Genomic DNA, 17068 nt, shown 5'->3' with positions numbered 1-17068 from the left:
TAGTTTCCACACACCTGGGAGATCATTGTAATCTATCCATGAAACTCATTTTTAAACCCACGGTGGATTTCATGGGCCAAATCCAAAACCTCTCACTGTAATTAAGACTACAGATTACATGTACATGTCTGAAAGTATGACTATGGCTAAAATTATACAGATGTACAGTTGTACATGCACATGTACATGTATGTGGGTAATTCCAGAAATTAGGGGTCCAAAAGTGTGACATTTTTGTGTTCCAGCTACATCTGACCTTTGTTTGTCAATATCACTGGAATTGATTTCAAACTACCTGTACTAGTATTTGTTTGGCAGGTAATTTGCATTAATTCATCACTCTTGGAAATAAGAAAAATGTGTTCTGAACTTAGAAAATCATGTCATATGTAACAGGCACAAGAAATAAATGGACCCCTAATTTCTGGAATCACCCATGTATGTAAGTCTACGACCGGTACATGTATGCAACTTGTGATGTCTTTTTAAAACATGGTTCAAGTTTCATTGTTGTGAGGAAGTCATCATATTAAGTAAAGATTGTACATACCGGTTACAGGCATGTTGGTACCCGTACGTACATATACATACATGTACATTGTAAATGTATCTTTCACATACTAGGAGTAGTAACTGAACAGTTGCATGTCAATGTACTTCATTATGTGTATTAAGACAACATCCAAATGTTACCTCAGCTCAAACAAATTTCCCACAATTTTTAGTCCAAAGTACTGTATTGCACTGGGATGATACTTTTGCACACTTACAAGTACACGTGTGTATGAATTTGTAAAATGTGATGAGTGACAACATTACCCGTACGGCTCCTAATCAGAATGTTAGTGGATAGGGAATACATGTATCTGGGGATACAAAAATGCAGACCAGAGCATGCCACTTTCAGGAGAGGCCTCTCAATCAAACAAGATCCAACACTTGAAACTGTTCTAACAGCAAAGTCATTCCAACATTTTTGAAAACCCTGCTGAGATGAGGTCAACAGGATCCAACAGATATTTACACCTGTTGGATCTTGTGTTCAGCTGGGTTTTAAAACAGAGACCCATCTACACCTGTATAGACAAGTTTTTTGGTTGTGTTTCATTCTTGAAATAAAAAAAAAATCAGTTCTGCATGAATCTTGGTTGGATCCAGTACCTGAAACAGAATTATTTTTGTCTCCAGGGCCTTCAAGACTTACTGCTACTGGTATATCTTGACTCCTGTCCTATTTCCTCTAAGGAAGTCTATCATGTCATGATGAAAATTAATATATTGATGTGCTATCAAAAGCCATAATTAAAATCTAACACGGAAGACTTACTTGCAATCGCTTTTCCGTAATGATCCTCTCACGCAACCTGAGGTGAATGGCAAGTACCGTACATGTACCGGTAGGTTACCATTTATTTTATGCGATTCAATTCTTTGGCTGTGGGTGGCCAGTAATTTACTTCTTTTGAACACTTATATTAAGGCAGGCCATCTGCAAAAATTTTTATTGCTTGTGCCACTTACAATGAATCATCATGACTGGAAAATGACAAAAAAGTGTAAATGGGTCATTCTATAAATTCGGGGTCCAAAAGTGTGACATTTTGGTGTCCCTGTTACACCTGACCTGATTTGTTCATTGAGAAATAAAGAAATGAGTAAATAATACACTTATTGACATGATTGATCTAAAAAGTTACACCAGCAAAAATCCAAAGATTTCGTGAAATTTCCCAAGGCCTAGCTTGCCTAAATTTCCAAGATTTTGGCCTTGGGAAAAATCCCACAACACTGGTTTAAATTTTTCCAATACAATGACTGCAGTACTTTGTGTAAAAAAAGGACAAAATTTAAGCCTCGTAAAATAGCGCCCTCTTTTATCTTCAGGCTAATGGCATTTTATATGTTTCGTTTAAAAAAAAAATTAATTTAAACATGCTACCAGCTACGCAAATCCACAGACCTAGGCACCTAGTAGTAGTAACTACGCATGGAAAATTTCAATCATTACAATACATCGTGCACTGAAAATCATGTCGACATGGCATGCATTTAATTTGAAAGAGGAATCCATTAGATAACTTTATCAACAAATGACAAAAAGTGAGCTTACTTACGAGTAGCTCTGCAAGTGGATAGTATCTTCAGATAGCTTGTACGTGAAATGCTTCAAGAGATCGGTAAAATTGGTGCGCAACTTGAAGATTCCCCGATTGACCGATCTACCTGCTCACATGTCAACCGCGGCAAATGAGCAGGTGTCAGCACTGTCTGGACGGCGGAAACGTAACATACGCGTTAATAACTTGACACATTGGAGTCTGGAAACAGACCAATTGCGCAAATATCCAATGTAAACATCTTTAACAGTGCACGCAGGTGATGATGTGTAACCTTTGACATAAAAAATGTATGGAAAGCCAATAAAAAGCCTTTTCAACAAAATCACTTCTTTCTGATCAGCGCGTCCCACCATGGAAGTTTACGTCCTCACCTTTCTTGCAGAACTAGACACGAGTTATTTTTCTGTCTAGAGCGTAAAATTACATAGATTAGTCAATTCAACTACTCGAAAAACTATAGATAGGGATGAACATTTCACTGGGCATTTATCAGATACAGTTTAATTTATTCTTACTTTTTGTCTATTTCCAGAAAAATGTGTGATCAAACTGGATATACAAAATTGTATTTCTTAACAACAAAATTAATACCAACCAATTTCTACTTCTCTGGATTCGTAATTGGTAAAATGTGTATTAGTTTTTGAATCCTTATGTTTTGAAATTAGGCGTGCAATACACGTGAAATGAATATTCACATCTGAAGCAAATAGTTTGGGAGCAAATTTCATCATGGCGCCGATTTCTCAGGTAAAGTCAGCGTTAGTGACGTGTAAAATGATGCTCGTATTGGCCTCGTTTGGAATGTTAATCGTTTGGTGTACCATTTCAAATGTGTAACTATGTTTCTTGTATTCGTATTAGTTATTCCAGAGGGAAATTTGTCTCTCGATAGCTCACAAAATCGTAGTAACCAGGCTCTAGCGTTGTTGGCAACGACGTGCATTCCTGTTGGCCGGGGCCTTCCTTGTTTTGTACTGCGTCAGTGCGTGGTTGTGTTGTGTCACTATCGCAGTCAGAGTAACATAACTATTTTTATGCGTTGTTACCCCTCAACATAATTAAAATTATACCTGACCAGAGAGAAAAGATTCCATACATCCCTGTACTGAAGTATCAACTTTTAGCAGTGAAAATATTGGAAAGAAACACATGCTGACATGAAAGAGATCTAATACTTTATTGTAACAGTTATCAGGCATGTCATGCATGTCAGGCCTAGGCCTACATCATCATGGCTTACCCTAACCCAGCCCCACTAGTGTGGCACGGACTCTCACTCCCGATCCATCCTTAGCCACACATCCGTATGCACAATTTCCAGTCGGCGGACTGAACATTTTCGGCGCACCCACTTATCGTGGGCGCAATTTCTTTTGCACACGAACATGATTCTTGACCTTTCCGTTTTCTAAATACCATTTATTGAATGATTTCACTCACGTTATTCAGGTATTTTCCAGTCTTTTTTCCTTTATCCATTTAATCTAACGGGCTTGCTCTCACAGTCGCCATCATTAAAATAAGGTCGTTGAACAATACGTCACTTGACCCCTCATCGTCTCGACGGCTGTTCCATATCAAGATATATAATAAATGGACTGAGCGATAAGATACATGTACCAATGGACTCTTCCAAAACTTTGGCAGCAGTCTCTACAGCAGTCTCTACCCATACAGATTATTGTCTTCACAATATGTATCATGTGGAAACTAATGTGAAGATGATGATGGGTGATGATGGATGTCTGATGGCCAATACAAAAACAGTAAATAGGTCACTATCATGACTGTAGGGAATGATTACTGGCGTCTGTCACATCTGTATGGAACTGTTTCCAAACTATCGAGGTATTCACTTAGATTTACATGAAGAAAACACAATTTTTCAGACAAGACTTACACTAGGTTTTGTGCACAGGGTGTCAAGCAGCAACTGTGTTACCATGGTTATGTTCTTTCCCTAACGAGGCATAAGCTTTTTTCTGAAAATAAGTAAAATCAAGTGTTTAGGTCCAGTTGACATGATTGACTTGATTATTGACTGCATGAAGGGAAAAAAATCGCACAGGCCCTACATGTGTAGTAAAAAACAACCCATTGTTCATGTTGTGGTCCGTCTTACCAGTGGACCCACTAACTAACATTAGAACTTCTGTCTTCAAATCTTGGACTTGATCGGTTAGTAGGACGGATAAGTCCAAAATTTGAAAAGAGGAGTTGTACGTGTATACATGAATGTACGTCCAAGGTCTCTGGTTCCGGGAACTCTGGCGGCAAGTGGTTAAAACTCAAATTTAAAAGTGAACCAAAGAAGTATATCCCCTGTAACATCCGTGCTGATTAATGGTTTTATTTTTTCAATAAATTCATTAGGAGATGGGGGAGAAAGGTCAACGAACTTCCATCGCCTTTGATGTGTCAAAACGGGAATTATTCAGTCCTCAAAACGGCTTCAAGAACTTGCATAAAAAACTTCGTAGTAGCTGGAAAATTACAAGGTAACAGGATCTAAAGCAACCTGAGTTGCTGCAATCTGAAAAGCATTCAACAGCAAGATATTCCCCTTCACGTTTAACCCCTTCACGCCAGGACGCGTTAAGACACGCCGTAAAAATTGAGATCCTCAGCCCGCTTTTCAGCTATAATTCTCAGTCCACACTCGAGTGAACACGATGAAAGAAGGCAGACCCTGGCTCTTGTGTATATGGTAATTGGTCTTTTTGTGTAGCCCAGAAATGAAAAGACCGAATTTGCATCATAATCACCAGCTTCACAATAGTCCGCACTTTGAAAAGAGGCAACAGGAAAGTGGAAGCTTGAGTAGAGCTGCATGCCACTGAACAATCAGCCTTTTCACCATGTAATTCAAAGCGTGCAGAGCACGCTGGGCCACAAACCGAGAATTTGCGGTTTGGCAGGTGGCCTTCGTGGCCAAGCGAGGCTTGAATTCTTGGAGTTGGCTTTTTGAAAGAAATTCCTGTCGAGAATGGGTTAATGGTAAATTTATGGTGTTTGTCCACTGATTATGTTTGTTGGGTATCCTACATGTACATATACACACATTTTTTTTATGAGCTGTGTCCTTTTATGAATTCACAACTTTGAAGTACAAATTCAAAGTTGTTTCTATTGCAGCTATTGAAATGTTCTTTCTTTTTTGTGCAGTTTTGTGACAGTTCAATCTTTATTTTTACAGTCAGAAAGATGAGATCACCGAGGAAAAGCTGGCCAATGTCAGAGTGTTTGTGTTGGCTGGACCTAGAGAAAAGTTCACTGCACCTGAGGTGTGTGGAAACTTTCAATTTGATCATTACATATGGCTGCCTTTGTTCTTGTATGAAGGCTGAATTGACAGAAGATATTTTCATTATACATGTATTTAATGAACCAACACCTGCTGCCTTGAACAGTGACCATTACACAGGGAGGAATTTTGTTGTTGAAAGGGCAAGGCAATTTCGCATTTGCCAAGGGCACTTGTATTAGAAAATTAACTTTCTATGGGGACATTTCAAGTGAAATATTCTAGATCTTAGATTTTATTGTAACTGCTTACAGCTAAAACTGCACTGAGTCACAATGAAATCTATGAGTGTGAGTTTTTACCAATTTTTGAAAGAAAAAGATGTCAAAAAACCCACAAATTTCTAGTTAACTTATAGAACTTTTATAATGGAAAAAGTGATTTTTTTAGTCTTGCTTGAAGTCTAACCATTGTGTTGGAATAATTGTTTGTTTTTCCTGCCGAGTCAGTTTGAGGCCATCAAGGGATTCCTTGAGAGCGGAGGTAGTGTGTTGGTAATGATGGGGGAAGGTGGAGAAACTAAGTTTGATACCAACATTAACTTCTTGTTAGAAGACTACAGCATCATGGTCAACAATGGTAGGTCTGCCAGGGAAATATCATTCATCCATTGAGAATTTATTAATAAGAGACCCTCGTTTCTGCTTCTTGATTTTTATAGTACTTTTAAAAATTGATTTATCAGATCAGGAAGCAAAGGGGGAGGGCTGTTCAAGTTACTTGACTGTCGCATGTTGAGAATACCAGTTGTTTATTTACTCTGTTGTTGAGTACCTAGAGTCTGACTTTTGGTCTCACTTTTTGTGTTTTTAGACAGCGTTGTCAGGACATCATACTACAAATATTTCCACCCCAAAGAAGCCCTTATAGCCAACGGTGTCTTGAACAGGTGAACTGCTTGGTTTTTTCTTTGCAGTGAGAACAAGTCATCCAATCTGATACTTCTAGCATTTGCACAAAAATGGAAAAGGTTGTATTTTGGTATCGGTGATGAAATTTACAGGGAGAGGCAACCATCTCCGTGATCTTTGTTCTCTCAAACAAATATTGACAGTGACTTTGGCCTTGTCTGAATTGTTTGGTTGAAGCTTGAAATTGATACAGTTAGTCTTAGAGTGTGGCTGCAGCTATACTACCCATAGAGTTGTGTGTAATTTCAAGCTGCAGCCCACTAATTCAGACATGGCTTTTCTCAGCATCTGCTCCTGCTCAGAAGCTGCGTGACCTCTGACCTCTTTTCATCCAACAGAGCGATAAGTGTAGCAGCTGGCAAGATGGTTCACAGTGTGACTGAAGATGAGGCTGCTAATGATACAAAGTAAGTTGTAACCTCAGAAGATGTCACCTCTTTCAGTAGCCCGTCATTCTTTTATTTGATCTTCCCTTCACCAGTTTCTTACTGGATCTTAACCCTAATGTGGCTATAAAGCATTGTTAATCCAGTGTCTTTTTATGAAGGCTCAAGTTCTGATTATTATGAAGTTGAACATTGATGATGCTAAAATGTGTCACTTTACTTATACTTGCTGACTGAAATCTAATTTTGTTCTCCTACCTTTAATATGTGGGTGAAACTGCATTTGACTTTGCAAGTAATCCACAATGATCCAAAAACGTTCCAGTAAGAGGCGATGCCTCCAAAATCTTCCAAAGAAGAAGAAATGACAGGATGTTCCCAAAGGGAAAGCCAGTGGTTTTTTTTGTAGGTACACAGTAGGACTGCATGAAGCAAAGAGTTCATCTTCTGGCATCTAAAATCTTTTTTTTTACTTGTTTCTACATTTACATGTAGATCAGTTGATACTCATTGGACAGAAAGGTATCTATCCTATTGGCTACTTATCACCAAATCAAATAAAATTTATACATATCATTCATAAAGTTGAACACAGATAAGAAGAGTACTGTCAATAAAAGGTCATATTTATAACAAGGACAATTTAGGTCCCAAGTCTTTGTTTTTCCTTGTTTTCCATTACTGATAATGCAAGGTAGCTATTACAACAAGGTAATTTGTGAAGTTCCAAAGAACAGCGTTACACTGCACATGGACTGTGCATCCATTGCATTCCAGTGATTCATAAGTTAAACATACACTGTACTTAAGAGGAATCATGTTTAACTTCACCTTCAAGGGGGAACCTGTCTAATAGCAGGTGATCCTTCTTCTTGTTTCCTTGCTCAAGTTCATTTTCTTCTTGCATACATATAAAAAAACAAATGTGTCCACTGGTAATTAACCGCTTCCTGCCGGGGACTCCGGAATCGGAGACGTATGGTTCATATGCGTGGCCGGGGTCTCCGAACTCGGACAAAGGAAACAGGGCCCTGTAACAAAAGACTGTACTCGGAACAAAAGACCAGGCTGCTGGGCATTACCGACATTTTTCACTCTCAAAAGTGGTGATAATCCAGCCTTGTTTTGAAACCGTATACTAGGGTTTGGGGCATTGAGAGCGAGCGGATTACCACCGGGGACAAAAGCGCTCCACCACTGCAGCGATGAGCCTCACAGCACCGCTGCACGCAAGTCTGGCCCCTATTGAAAAGGGATCAGCAGTGCACTGAGCCAGGTTCGTGAACAAAAGGCAGTTATACAACACCGCACAATCTGGGCTCTGTTTACAAGGCTGCAGGCCTGGCTGAAATACTCAGGCGTCAATGAAGGTCACCTGTCAACTTAGAGTAGTGCCTAAAGATTACTTCGTGCGGCTATAAATGACCATTAAATGAAATGATGAATTTTTGAAGGATTTCGAAAACGGAAAAAATGATTGTCATACCGGCCCAGCATCATCAACATTGAAAAATGCCCCGGCATGAAGTGGTTAAAAATGGAGTGCACACTTAGTCTGAACATGGCTTCAATTAGTCTTAGAACAAGCTGTGCATCATTACCTGTGACGTCCCATCATCTGTGACCTCTCATGAAGGATCATCTCACTTGCGCGGTAGGCAAAGCATTCCATGATGACCAGGCCAGAGGAGCCAAAAGTTTAAGTGGACGAATCAGAAAAGCAATTAACTACAATACAGATCTGATAACTCACATCTTGGCAAGTGCTGTTAAGCCAACTCATTGCTAACAAACGCTGCCTTTCCTCCTGTCTTAACCCTTTCTTGATGGGTGCAAGGAAAGAGGTGTCTTCAACCATTATCACTCCACCTGCTGCTGAGTTGGGTGAAGATAAAAAGTCCAATTACAGGGAGTGAGTCTCATTTCAAATTTGAATGCCATTCCAGCATGGATAAATTGAATCTCAGTATTGTTAGTGTGTTCAGTAACAGCCATTTTTTATTTCATTTAGTTTTTATTTCTTTGCCTTGTGTCGCAAAGCTGAACTGTACAAACATTTTGTTGGTTTAATTTCCCAGTGCACCTGATTTTGCATGATAGTCCAGCACGGGAGCACAGTGTCCAGAATTAGTTAGAATTTTACTCATTGTATGCACGCCCAAGTGGTGTTAGGACTCCGGTGTTTCCTTGAAAAAATTATCAGTAGATTGTGGTCAGGTATGAACTCAGGTTTGAACCTTGGTTCTGTTCTTTACAGTTTGCCTTCCTTCCTCATTAATGTCAGTGACGCATGACCATTAGTAAGAGGCAGTGTTATGGGAAAAAAATGGTCACAGGGTTTACACTCTGATTTATAATTGGATCTGTACAGAACATGACTGTTGATAAATGTACCTATGCATTTTCAGTTCACACAAGCACCTGTTGAGGCTATGTGTACCACAGTTTGTCTTATAAATCACCTGCAGTGTTTTGTTAACTAGTAGCCTTTAGCTATTCTTAGTTCTTGAAAAATGGTGCTTGCATGCCAGTATTGTACATTTCTGAAAAAAATAGCACAGTAATTAACTTTTCTTCATTGTACTAGAAAAGTGTCAGTCCTGCAAGATTGCTAAGTGAGGCCTGTTTTCTGTTATTGAAATAACTGGATAAATTAATATTTCATCTTGAAGAGAGGATGTTATGAGGATTTCATCTTTGGGGAGGGTGTAAGGGGAAATTGTTTCTTTATGCACAAGTTGTGTATACACGCATTTTGCAAGGGCGCATTTAGGATTGTGAATTTGAGTGTCTAGAATTGTTGCCATTGCATATTTTTCCTCAGGGCTTTGACCTATCTGTTTCCCTTTGGAGCTACGTTAAATGTCGCCAAACCAGCCACAGCAATCCTATCAACCGGAACCGTAGCTTTTCCTCTCAACAGACCGATATGTGCTCTGCATTCATCAAAGGTAGGTAGTATGAAGAGGGTTAGAGTTCTCAATTGAAGTTCCACTTTTGGTTAAGGTCTGGTTAAGGTCCTTATTTAAATTCAGACTTTTTCTCTACTCCAACCTCTTAATTAGATTCCAGTTTCTGAATTAGACTCTAAGATAATTTTTTATTCATATTATTTCAAGGAGTAAACTTTTCATCGGACTGTACAGAGTACAGAAGTGAATACATCATGCATACAATTACATATGTAACAGGCAGTAGCGCGAGAACCAGCGCATGAACCAACATGTGCATACTCTGTTCGTTTTCACTACATTCTCTTGTTCAAATAACATCATTGGTTCTCTAATTAGTCAAGGCGAGTGCTAGACCCAGCTCTTCCAGAGGCTTCAAACTCTACCTGGAGGTACCAAAAGGATTCAACTGGAATGAGGAAGGTTGAGCCTTGCCACTGCTATGAGGCAAGGTGCACCATAAAGGATACAAAATCTTGATACCAGTTTCCTGCACCTTGGCGGGTCTTGGCAGAATTCGGAGTGATCCTTACAAAACTCGATAGAATCGGCATTCTGTAGGAACAGACTTCACCTTTAGTTTCCTATTTTCATCCGCAGTACTCTAAGGGTAAGCTGGCAGTCCTTGGATCAGTGCACATGTTCAGTGATCAGTACCTTGATAAGGAGGAGAACTCGAAGATTATGGATGTCATCTTCCAGTGGTTGACAACAGACACTGTGACACTGAATGCTATAGATGCTGAAGATCCTGAGGTAAGTGTTATCAATATTCATTGTACATGAATATTCATCAGGATGATTTCTGTAATAAATGCAAGTTGTGTTACCAGATTTAGTAGCTGAGCTTGACGATGTTTCATTTTGTCATGACAAAAGTCCAGCGCATAAGGTAATCATTTCACAGATGTCTGAAATTTTGATCCTTTAATTTTGTCTTTGACAGTTGTTTCTTTAGACTTTTTTTTTTTCATTTGCTGGTTTATATGTATTAGAGAGGGCATACGTAGCTCCTCATTTCGTTTGCCTCAGAGCTTGACATCCTGATGAATATAAAGATTATTCAAGAAAATGCTGTTTTCCATTCTGATCTCTCTGATCATTTGGAATGCCTGCAGTTCAAATGGAGCTTTGCCATTGCATTATATCCTGAGATAAGATGTTCAACTTTGTGAAATTTTTCCTTTTTTTCGGACAGGTTTCTGACTACAACATGCTGCCAGACACAGCCAAGCTAGCGGAAAATCTGAGATGCTGCCTTCAAGAACACGACGATACACCCAAAGACATCAACTCACTGTTCCGTAGCAAACTGTACACGCTAGATACCACTACAGTACCCAAAGTTATCAGGTAGGGTGGATGTCTGCCAAAGGATTATCTGGTCACATCTAAAAGCCATGGCAGTGGCTTGAACTAACGCATGTCTGTGGAAGCCATTGGCTATGGCTGCTGATGTTTACCATAGACATGTGTTACTCATGGATGCACTCAGTTGATTTAGGCTGGACATAAGGCCAGTTCTCAAACCTTCATATATTTAGGATTTCCAAACTCGTCATTAACTCGTCATTATTATATTAGAGCTGCTACTTCATTGGTTGGCATGCCCTGTTATCAGTCATTGTATTCCAAGTAAGTGTCCCATATGCAGAGCAGCCCCCGGTCTTTGTCTTGATGCGCCCAGTCTTTGCCTTGATGCGCCCAGTCTTTGCCTTGATGCGCCCGGTCTTTGCCTTGATGCCCCTGGTCTTTGTCTTGATGCCCCTGGTCTTTGCCTTGATGCCCCCGGTCTTTGTCTTGATGCCCCCGGTCTTTGCCTTGATGCCCCCGGTCTTTGCCTTGATGCCCCCGGTCTTTGCCTTGATGCCCCCGGTCTTTGTCTTGATGCCCCTGGTCTTTGCCTTGATGCCCCCGGTCTTTGTCTTGATGCCCCTGGTCTTTGTCTTGATGCCCCCGGTCTTTGTCTTGATGCCCCCGGTCTTTGTCTTGATGCCCCTGGTCTTTGACTTGATGCCCCCGGTCTTTTTCTATGATGTCAGTTCAGACCTTCCAGAGAAAAGTTGATTTCCTAATACCAGTACACTTTGTGAAGGGGAAATTGTCTAGCCCCATCAAGAACGATGTTTTTGCCTTGCATAGTGACAGTGATGTTTTGTACCTTTGACCATTGAATTCGGTGTTTATTCCTTTTCATCCAGGTCATATGAGTTACTAGGAGTGAAACATGAACAGCTTTCCCTCATTCAGCCTCAGTTTGAGACACCACTGCCATCACTTCAACCAGCCGTGAGTAATACCCATCCTTAATCTTGCATGTTGGTGATGTTTTAATGAAAATTGTCGTTTTGCATAGTGTTGTCCCTGCTTACATGTATATCTTTACTCTAGAGTACGTGTGTACTTAATGGCTAAGATTAGTTTCACAGTTTACGTATTTCAAATTTTCTCTCTCACACCCTAGTTTTACCCTTTTTACTTTCATTTGTATTTAATTTTTGTCATCTAACAAAAAATTCTTTGAAGCCATTCTCCAAAACCTTTGTCCTCAAGTGAAATATTCCCAATTAAAAAGCTATTTTGATTCAGACATTTTTTTCTATTTTTTGCCCAGTAATTGCTGTCCAGTATAACATGCTGCATATCCCATTGAGGCATTTTGCTGAAAAATCCTTTCTAAAATACTAACACTCAACTGAAACACCCTGTGTCTTGCAGGTATTCCCACCAGCTTTCAGGGAGTTACCTCCACCCTCCTTAGACCTGTTTGACCTGGATGAATCCTTCTCTTCAGAGAAAGTCCGCCTGGCACAGATAACAAATAAATGTAAGGACTGCTCACTCCTAGTCATAGACTTAATTCAGTATAACGGCATGATATCCAAAGTTAAAGTTCACAATTCACAATTAGTTCAAATCATCATTATGGTCATTTTAAAAAAGACTAGGACAGTATTATATAGCACATTGGAAATATTACACAGCTGAGCTCCTGTGCCCAGGAGAAAAATTCCTTAATTTAACTCCAGAATCTGGGACTTGTAAATTTGTCAAATAGACTACTTCCCTTCCCCTCCAAGCAATAACAAAAAGAGAAAACTCCCTTCAGGATCACATTTAGAAGACTGGATGCAAGACATTATTTTGTTCCTGTTATACCCAGCAAGAAATGAGACCGAGGGGTACCCCCCCAACATGTCCAATCCCTATACACATTCCAGACTATTGTTACTTAACACATCCCCCCAAGATGTCTGAAAGGAATTCCCCAGATTTCTGCAAGACAGTGATCAAGACAAAGCAGGGGGGGTTCTCTCCGTCTCATACCTTGCTGCATATGGTTCCTGTAGCAAAATGTATTTACCCTGAGCCCTGTTAAGGTAGTGTACATATATCACATGACATCTTAGCTAAGTAAACTGCTTTTCATTTAGCAATGTTTTGTTGCTCATTACCAGATCTGCTATGTGAACTTTGTCCTTTATCGTCATAGTAACCATCTGTCACTTGTCTTGTGACCCATCTCTTCCCCTTACTCCTCAGGTACTGATGATGATCTTGAGTATTACGTCCGAGAGTGTGGAGATATCTTAGGAGTGAGCAACAAGTTACCAGCAGACAGCCGAGATGCTAAGCACATACTGGAGCACATCTTTGCTCAAGTTGTAGAATTCAAGAAACTCAACCAGGTGAGAATTGTGATCCCCTTTCTTTGTTTTTTACATCATTACTTTGTAGGTTTGGATATTTAGCTAGGGAGTCCCATGTTAGCAAGCTGTTGAATTCCCAGCGCTGATCCAGTTTTTTTCATAAATCTGGTTTTGTAAATTATTCAAGAGTAGTTGACTTCCCCCATCATAGGAAAATCTGCCCCAGCATAGCACCAGAACACCACACCTGGAACTGGATTTGAACCTTGAACCCTTCAATTATGAATCCGGCCATTCATTACTCTTGAGAAATAGTTTGCACATAGCCAGATTTGGTCTTGAGTGCTTGGCCAACAAAGTGGAATAATTGTCAGTATAAGTGTTAAATGTGTTCAGAATTTTACTTTACCTCTCAGTTCTCATATTTGAACCCCTCAGCTTTTATTTGAATATTCAATTGAAGAAAATATTCCTGTCATGTTATTATTTTGGTTACACTGTGACTATTTCCTGTTGCCAATTCTGTTGTATTTTGTGTAGGAGGATGAGGGAGTTGAGGATGAAGGCATCTACTGAGGGATGACTCATGAAATAGCAGTTGGGTATTTCCATCTGCCTTAATTAAGAGGTGTGTGTAGTCTTGAGTTTGAAATGTTCTCATCATTGCTCTCACTGGATGACACTGTTGCTCTTTACATATGAATGTGAAGTTTTCTATAATGTGTAGCAGGCAGTTGTCTAAAAAAGGAAAGTATAAGCCGAACCCACTAATTGATTCTTAATCCTCCATCATATTGATAATGTTTTGAGTTTACATTAGAATAAACTGAGGTCATATTGTGTATCATTCAGTCTGGCATTTTGATGAAAATGGACATTAAATTGGCAAAAAATATTGAGGATTCCTATTGATCATGTAAGATTCTTTGAAAGGTTGTTATTTCAGAAGTGTTCTGACAACCTGCTGCTTATTTTGTTGAGCCACAAAGTGCTGTGGGTCTTTTTTCCAAAAGTTGTAAAAATGTATTCAGTTTTTGAAAACATCAGATCCATCAAAAAACCTCCATTACATTAAAACCAATATCACTTGTACAAGGATAATGGATTTGGAAAAAATCTGCAAGTGCCACAAGTCAGATTTGTCATTATTTTAACTCCTTGTATGTTTTGCTGTAAATATTGTATTTATCCCAATTTTTTACTGTTGGGAAATCTGTGTATATACACTGTTTGAGTAGCTTTGGATGTGGTCGTAAGTCTTTCGATTGATAACACAGAAACAGACATGGTGACATAAGAATATCAAAGGTCATTGCCAGGGTCAAGGGTAATGATCCTGACTTGCACCAATTAATCTAGTTCTCTGAACACATGCCTTTCTAAAAGAAACGAATCTAGTGGTTTAAGGTCTACTGTAAAAGCAGATGTGTGCAAATGAAAAATAGTTTAAACTACTAAGCTTTACTGAGAGGAAGAAATAATCAAAAACAGTGCTGATTCTGCCTGTGTTCAAACCTAATACTTTCCAATCAGCAATTTTTGTAAATTATGTACAAGTACAGTTGTGAACTCTGACCTAAAAATTTAGGTTAAGCAAATTCTTTAGGGGGATGCTCTAGTGATTAAAACAGGAAATGCTCTAAGTCCTTGATAATAAACCCTATTCACGGGCCGGCCATATTGAATTTAAAAGTGAGGTTAACCATGCATTGTTTAATGATGAAAGTAAAATGAAAGCAACAAGGCAAACTTGCATTTGTCTTCTCTGATGAGTAATTTCAAATTTGTGATTGAAAAAAACAGAATTGTACCTTGCCAGACTGGAAGGGAGGCTTGGACCGCACAAAAGTTTCAAACAGTCTACTGAGTGCCTTCCTTATTGACAGTTTGCGATATATAACAGACTTAAGGAATAAGATCAAATGGCTTTCACGTGAATAGGGTGTATGCTTACAGGTTTTGATTGTTTATCTCAATTAAACAGCACGATTTTGAAAGAAATGCCTTTGTTGATTTGGATTTTTTATAATATTGACAAAAGGTATGGCCCAAACACTGAATATAAACTAATTTGCTTTCAACTTCGAGAGATTGTAAAGAGTAAATATGACAAGAGTTCACAAAGTGTCAGTCCCGAAAGCTGCCATTGAAAAAATGCACCTTCGAGATGACTGTCTTTTGGTGTTTCTAGATTTTTGTCAGTATTAAGTTTACCATTGCATAAAAATGCAAGGCTTTTTCCCTAATATGTTAAAAAATATTGCATGGGAATGATTTTTTTACCGTTTAGAATTTTTGACCCCAAATTAATTTTTCCCCCAAAATTAATTTTTCCCAATTTTAATAAAGTTTCAAGGCTAACCCCTTACCATTTTGATTTTTCGACCAAAAATGAATTTTTCTCAATTTTAATAAAATTGCAAGGCTTTCCCCATACCATTTGAATGTTCAACCAAAATTTCTTTTTTCACAATTTGATGAAATTGCAAGGCTAACCCCTTTCCGTTTTGAATTTTGAAACTAGAATGGATTTTTCTTTATTTAAAAAATTGCAAGGCTATCCCCTTACCACTTCCAATTTGCGACCAAAATTAGTTTTTTCGGAATTTTCAAAAATTGCAGGGCTTAACCATTACCACTTTGAATTCTCGACCAAAAATGAACTTTTCTTAATTTTAATAAAATTGGAACGCTAAACCCTTACCATTTTGAATTTTCGACCAAAAATGAATTTTCCATAATGTTAATATAATATGATAATAGTATAATGTTAATAAAATTCCAAGGCTAACCCCTTCCCATTTTAAATTTTCGACCAAAAATGAATTGTTCACCCAAAATTGCAAGGCTCACCCCTTACCATTTTCAATTTTCGACCAAAAATTAATTTTTCGTAATTTTAATAAAATTTCAAGGCTAACCTCTTACCATTTTCAATTTTGGACAAAAAATTGTTTTTCACAATTTTAATAAAATTCCAAGGTAACCCCTTACCGTTTTCAATTTTTGAACAAAAATGAATTTTTCGTAATTTTAATAAAATTGCAAGGCTTACCCCCTACCGTTTTCAATTTTCGACCAACAATGAATTTTTCGTAATTTTAATAAAATTGCAAGGCTTACCCTTACCATTTTTATTTTCGACCAAAAATTAATTTTTCGTAATTTTAATAAAATTGGAAGGCTTACCCCTTACCGTTTTCAATTTTCGAACAAAAATGAATTTTCCCAATTTTAATAAAATTCCAATGTTAACCCCTTAACATTTTGAATTTTCGAACAAAAATGAATTTTTCGTAATTTTAATCAAATTGCAAGGCTTACCCCTTACCATTTTCAATTTTTGACCAAAAATTATTTTTTCACAATTTAATAAAATTGCAAGGCTAACCCCTTACCATTTTGAAATTTCGACCAAAAAAGAATTAATAAAATTGCAAGGCTTACCCCTTACCATTTTCAATTTTCGACCAAATATCAATTTTTCGTAATTTTAATAAAATTGCAAGGCTTACCCCCTACCATTTTCAATTTCTGACCAAAAATTAATTTTTCGTAATTTTAATAAAATTGCAAGGCTTACCCCTTACCATTTTAAATTTTGACAGAATATCAATTTTTTGTAATTTTGATAAAATTGCAAGGCTTACCCCTTACCATGTTCAATTTCTGACCAAAAATGAATTTTTCACAATTTAATAAAATTGCAAGGCTTACCCCTTACCATTTTCGATTTCTGACCA

General features: G+C 38.2%; 2 protein-coding genes across 9 annotated transcripts in view; one reads left to right on the top strand and one right to left on the bottom strand.

The window, feature by feature from the left end:
- The window catches only part of LOC110985681 (serine/threonine-protein kinase Sgk1-like), a 40889-nt gene extending 38617 nt beyond the window's left edge, over window positions 1-2272 (bottom strand). The window contains exon 1 of one of the 2 annotated variants that reach the window (XM_022246871.2): window positions 2115-2272. The gene's annotated coding sequence lies outside the window, so the exon portion shown is untranslated. Of the gene's footprint in view, window positions 1-2110 lie in introns of both variants that reach the window. The other variant, XM_022246875.2, reaches the window with a different exon arrangement.
- ift52 (intraflagellar transport 52) overlaps window positions 1-15326 on the top strand; it is a 44960-nt gene extending 29634 nt beyond the window's left edge. For 3 of the 7 annotated variants that reach the window (XM_022246877.2, XM_087148811.1, XM_087148808.1), the window contains exons 2-14: window positions 4497-4621; window positions 5320-5407; window positions 5877-6006; window positions 6241-6316; window positions 6677-6745; window positions 8562-8636; window positions 9549-9675; window positions 10276-10431; window positions 10874-11028; window positions 11877-11964; window positions 12394-12502; window positions 13219-13364; window positions 13866-15326. In XM_022246877.2, coding sequence (XP_022102569.1) covers window positions 4500-4621; window positions 5320-5407; window positions 5877-6006; window positions 6241-6316; window positions 6677-6745; window positions 8562-8636; window positions 9549-9675; window positions 10276-10431; window positions 10874-11028; window positions 11877-11964; window positions 12394-12502; window positions 13219-13364; window positions 13866-13901 — 1377 coding nt within the window. In that variant the 5' untranslated portion in view covers window positions 4497-4499 and the 3' untranslated portion in view covers window positions 13902-15326. Of the gene's footprint in view, window positions 1-2784; window positions 2871-4496; window positions 4622-5319; window positions 5408-5876; window positions 6007-6240; window positions 6317-6676; window positions 6746-7219; window positions 7247-8561; window positions 8637-9548; window positions 9676-10275; window positions 10432-10873; window positions 11029-11876; window positions 11965-12393; window positions 12503-13218; window positions 13365-13865 lie in introns of those variants that run through there. The other 4 variants (XM_022246876.2, XM_087148809.1, XM_022246878.2 and 1 more) reach the window with 4 other exon arrangements.
- Window positions 15327-17068: the final 1742 nt, after the last annotated feature.

The sequence above is a fragment of the Acanthaster planci genome, linkage group LG18 (genome assembly GCF_054643075.1).
Source record: "Acanthaster planci isolate LZ-2023a linkage group LG18, COTS_SCS, whole genome shotgun sequence".
Lineage (NCBI taxonomy): Eukaryota > Metazoa > Echinodermata > Asteroidea > Valvatida > Acanthasteridae > Acanthaster > Acanthaster planci.
Note: the sequence above shows the minus strand (reverse complement) of the source record. Positions and strands in the feature narration are given on the sequence as shown.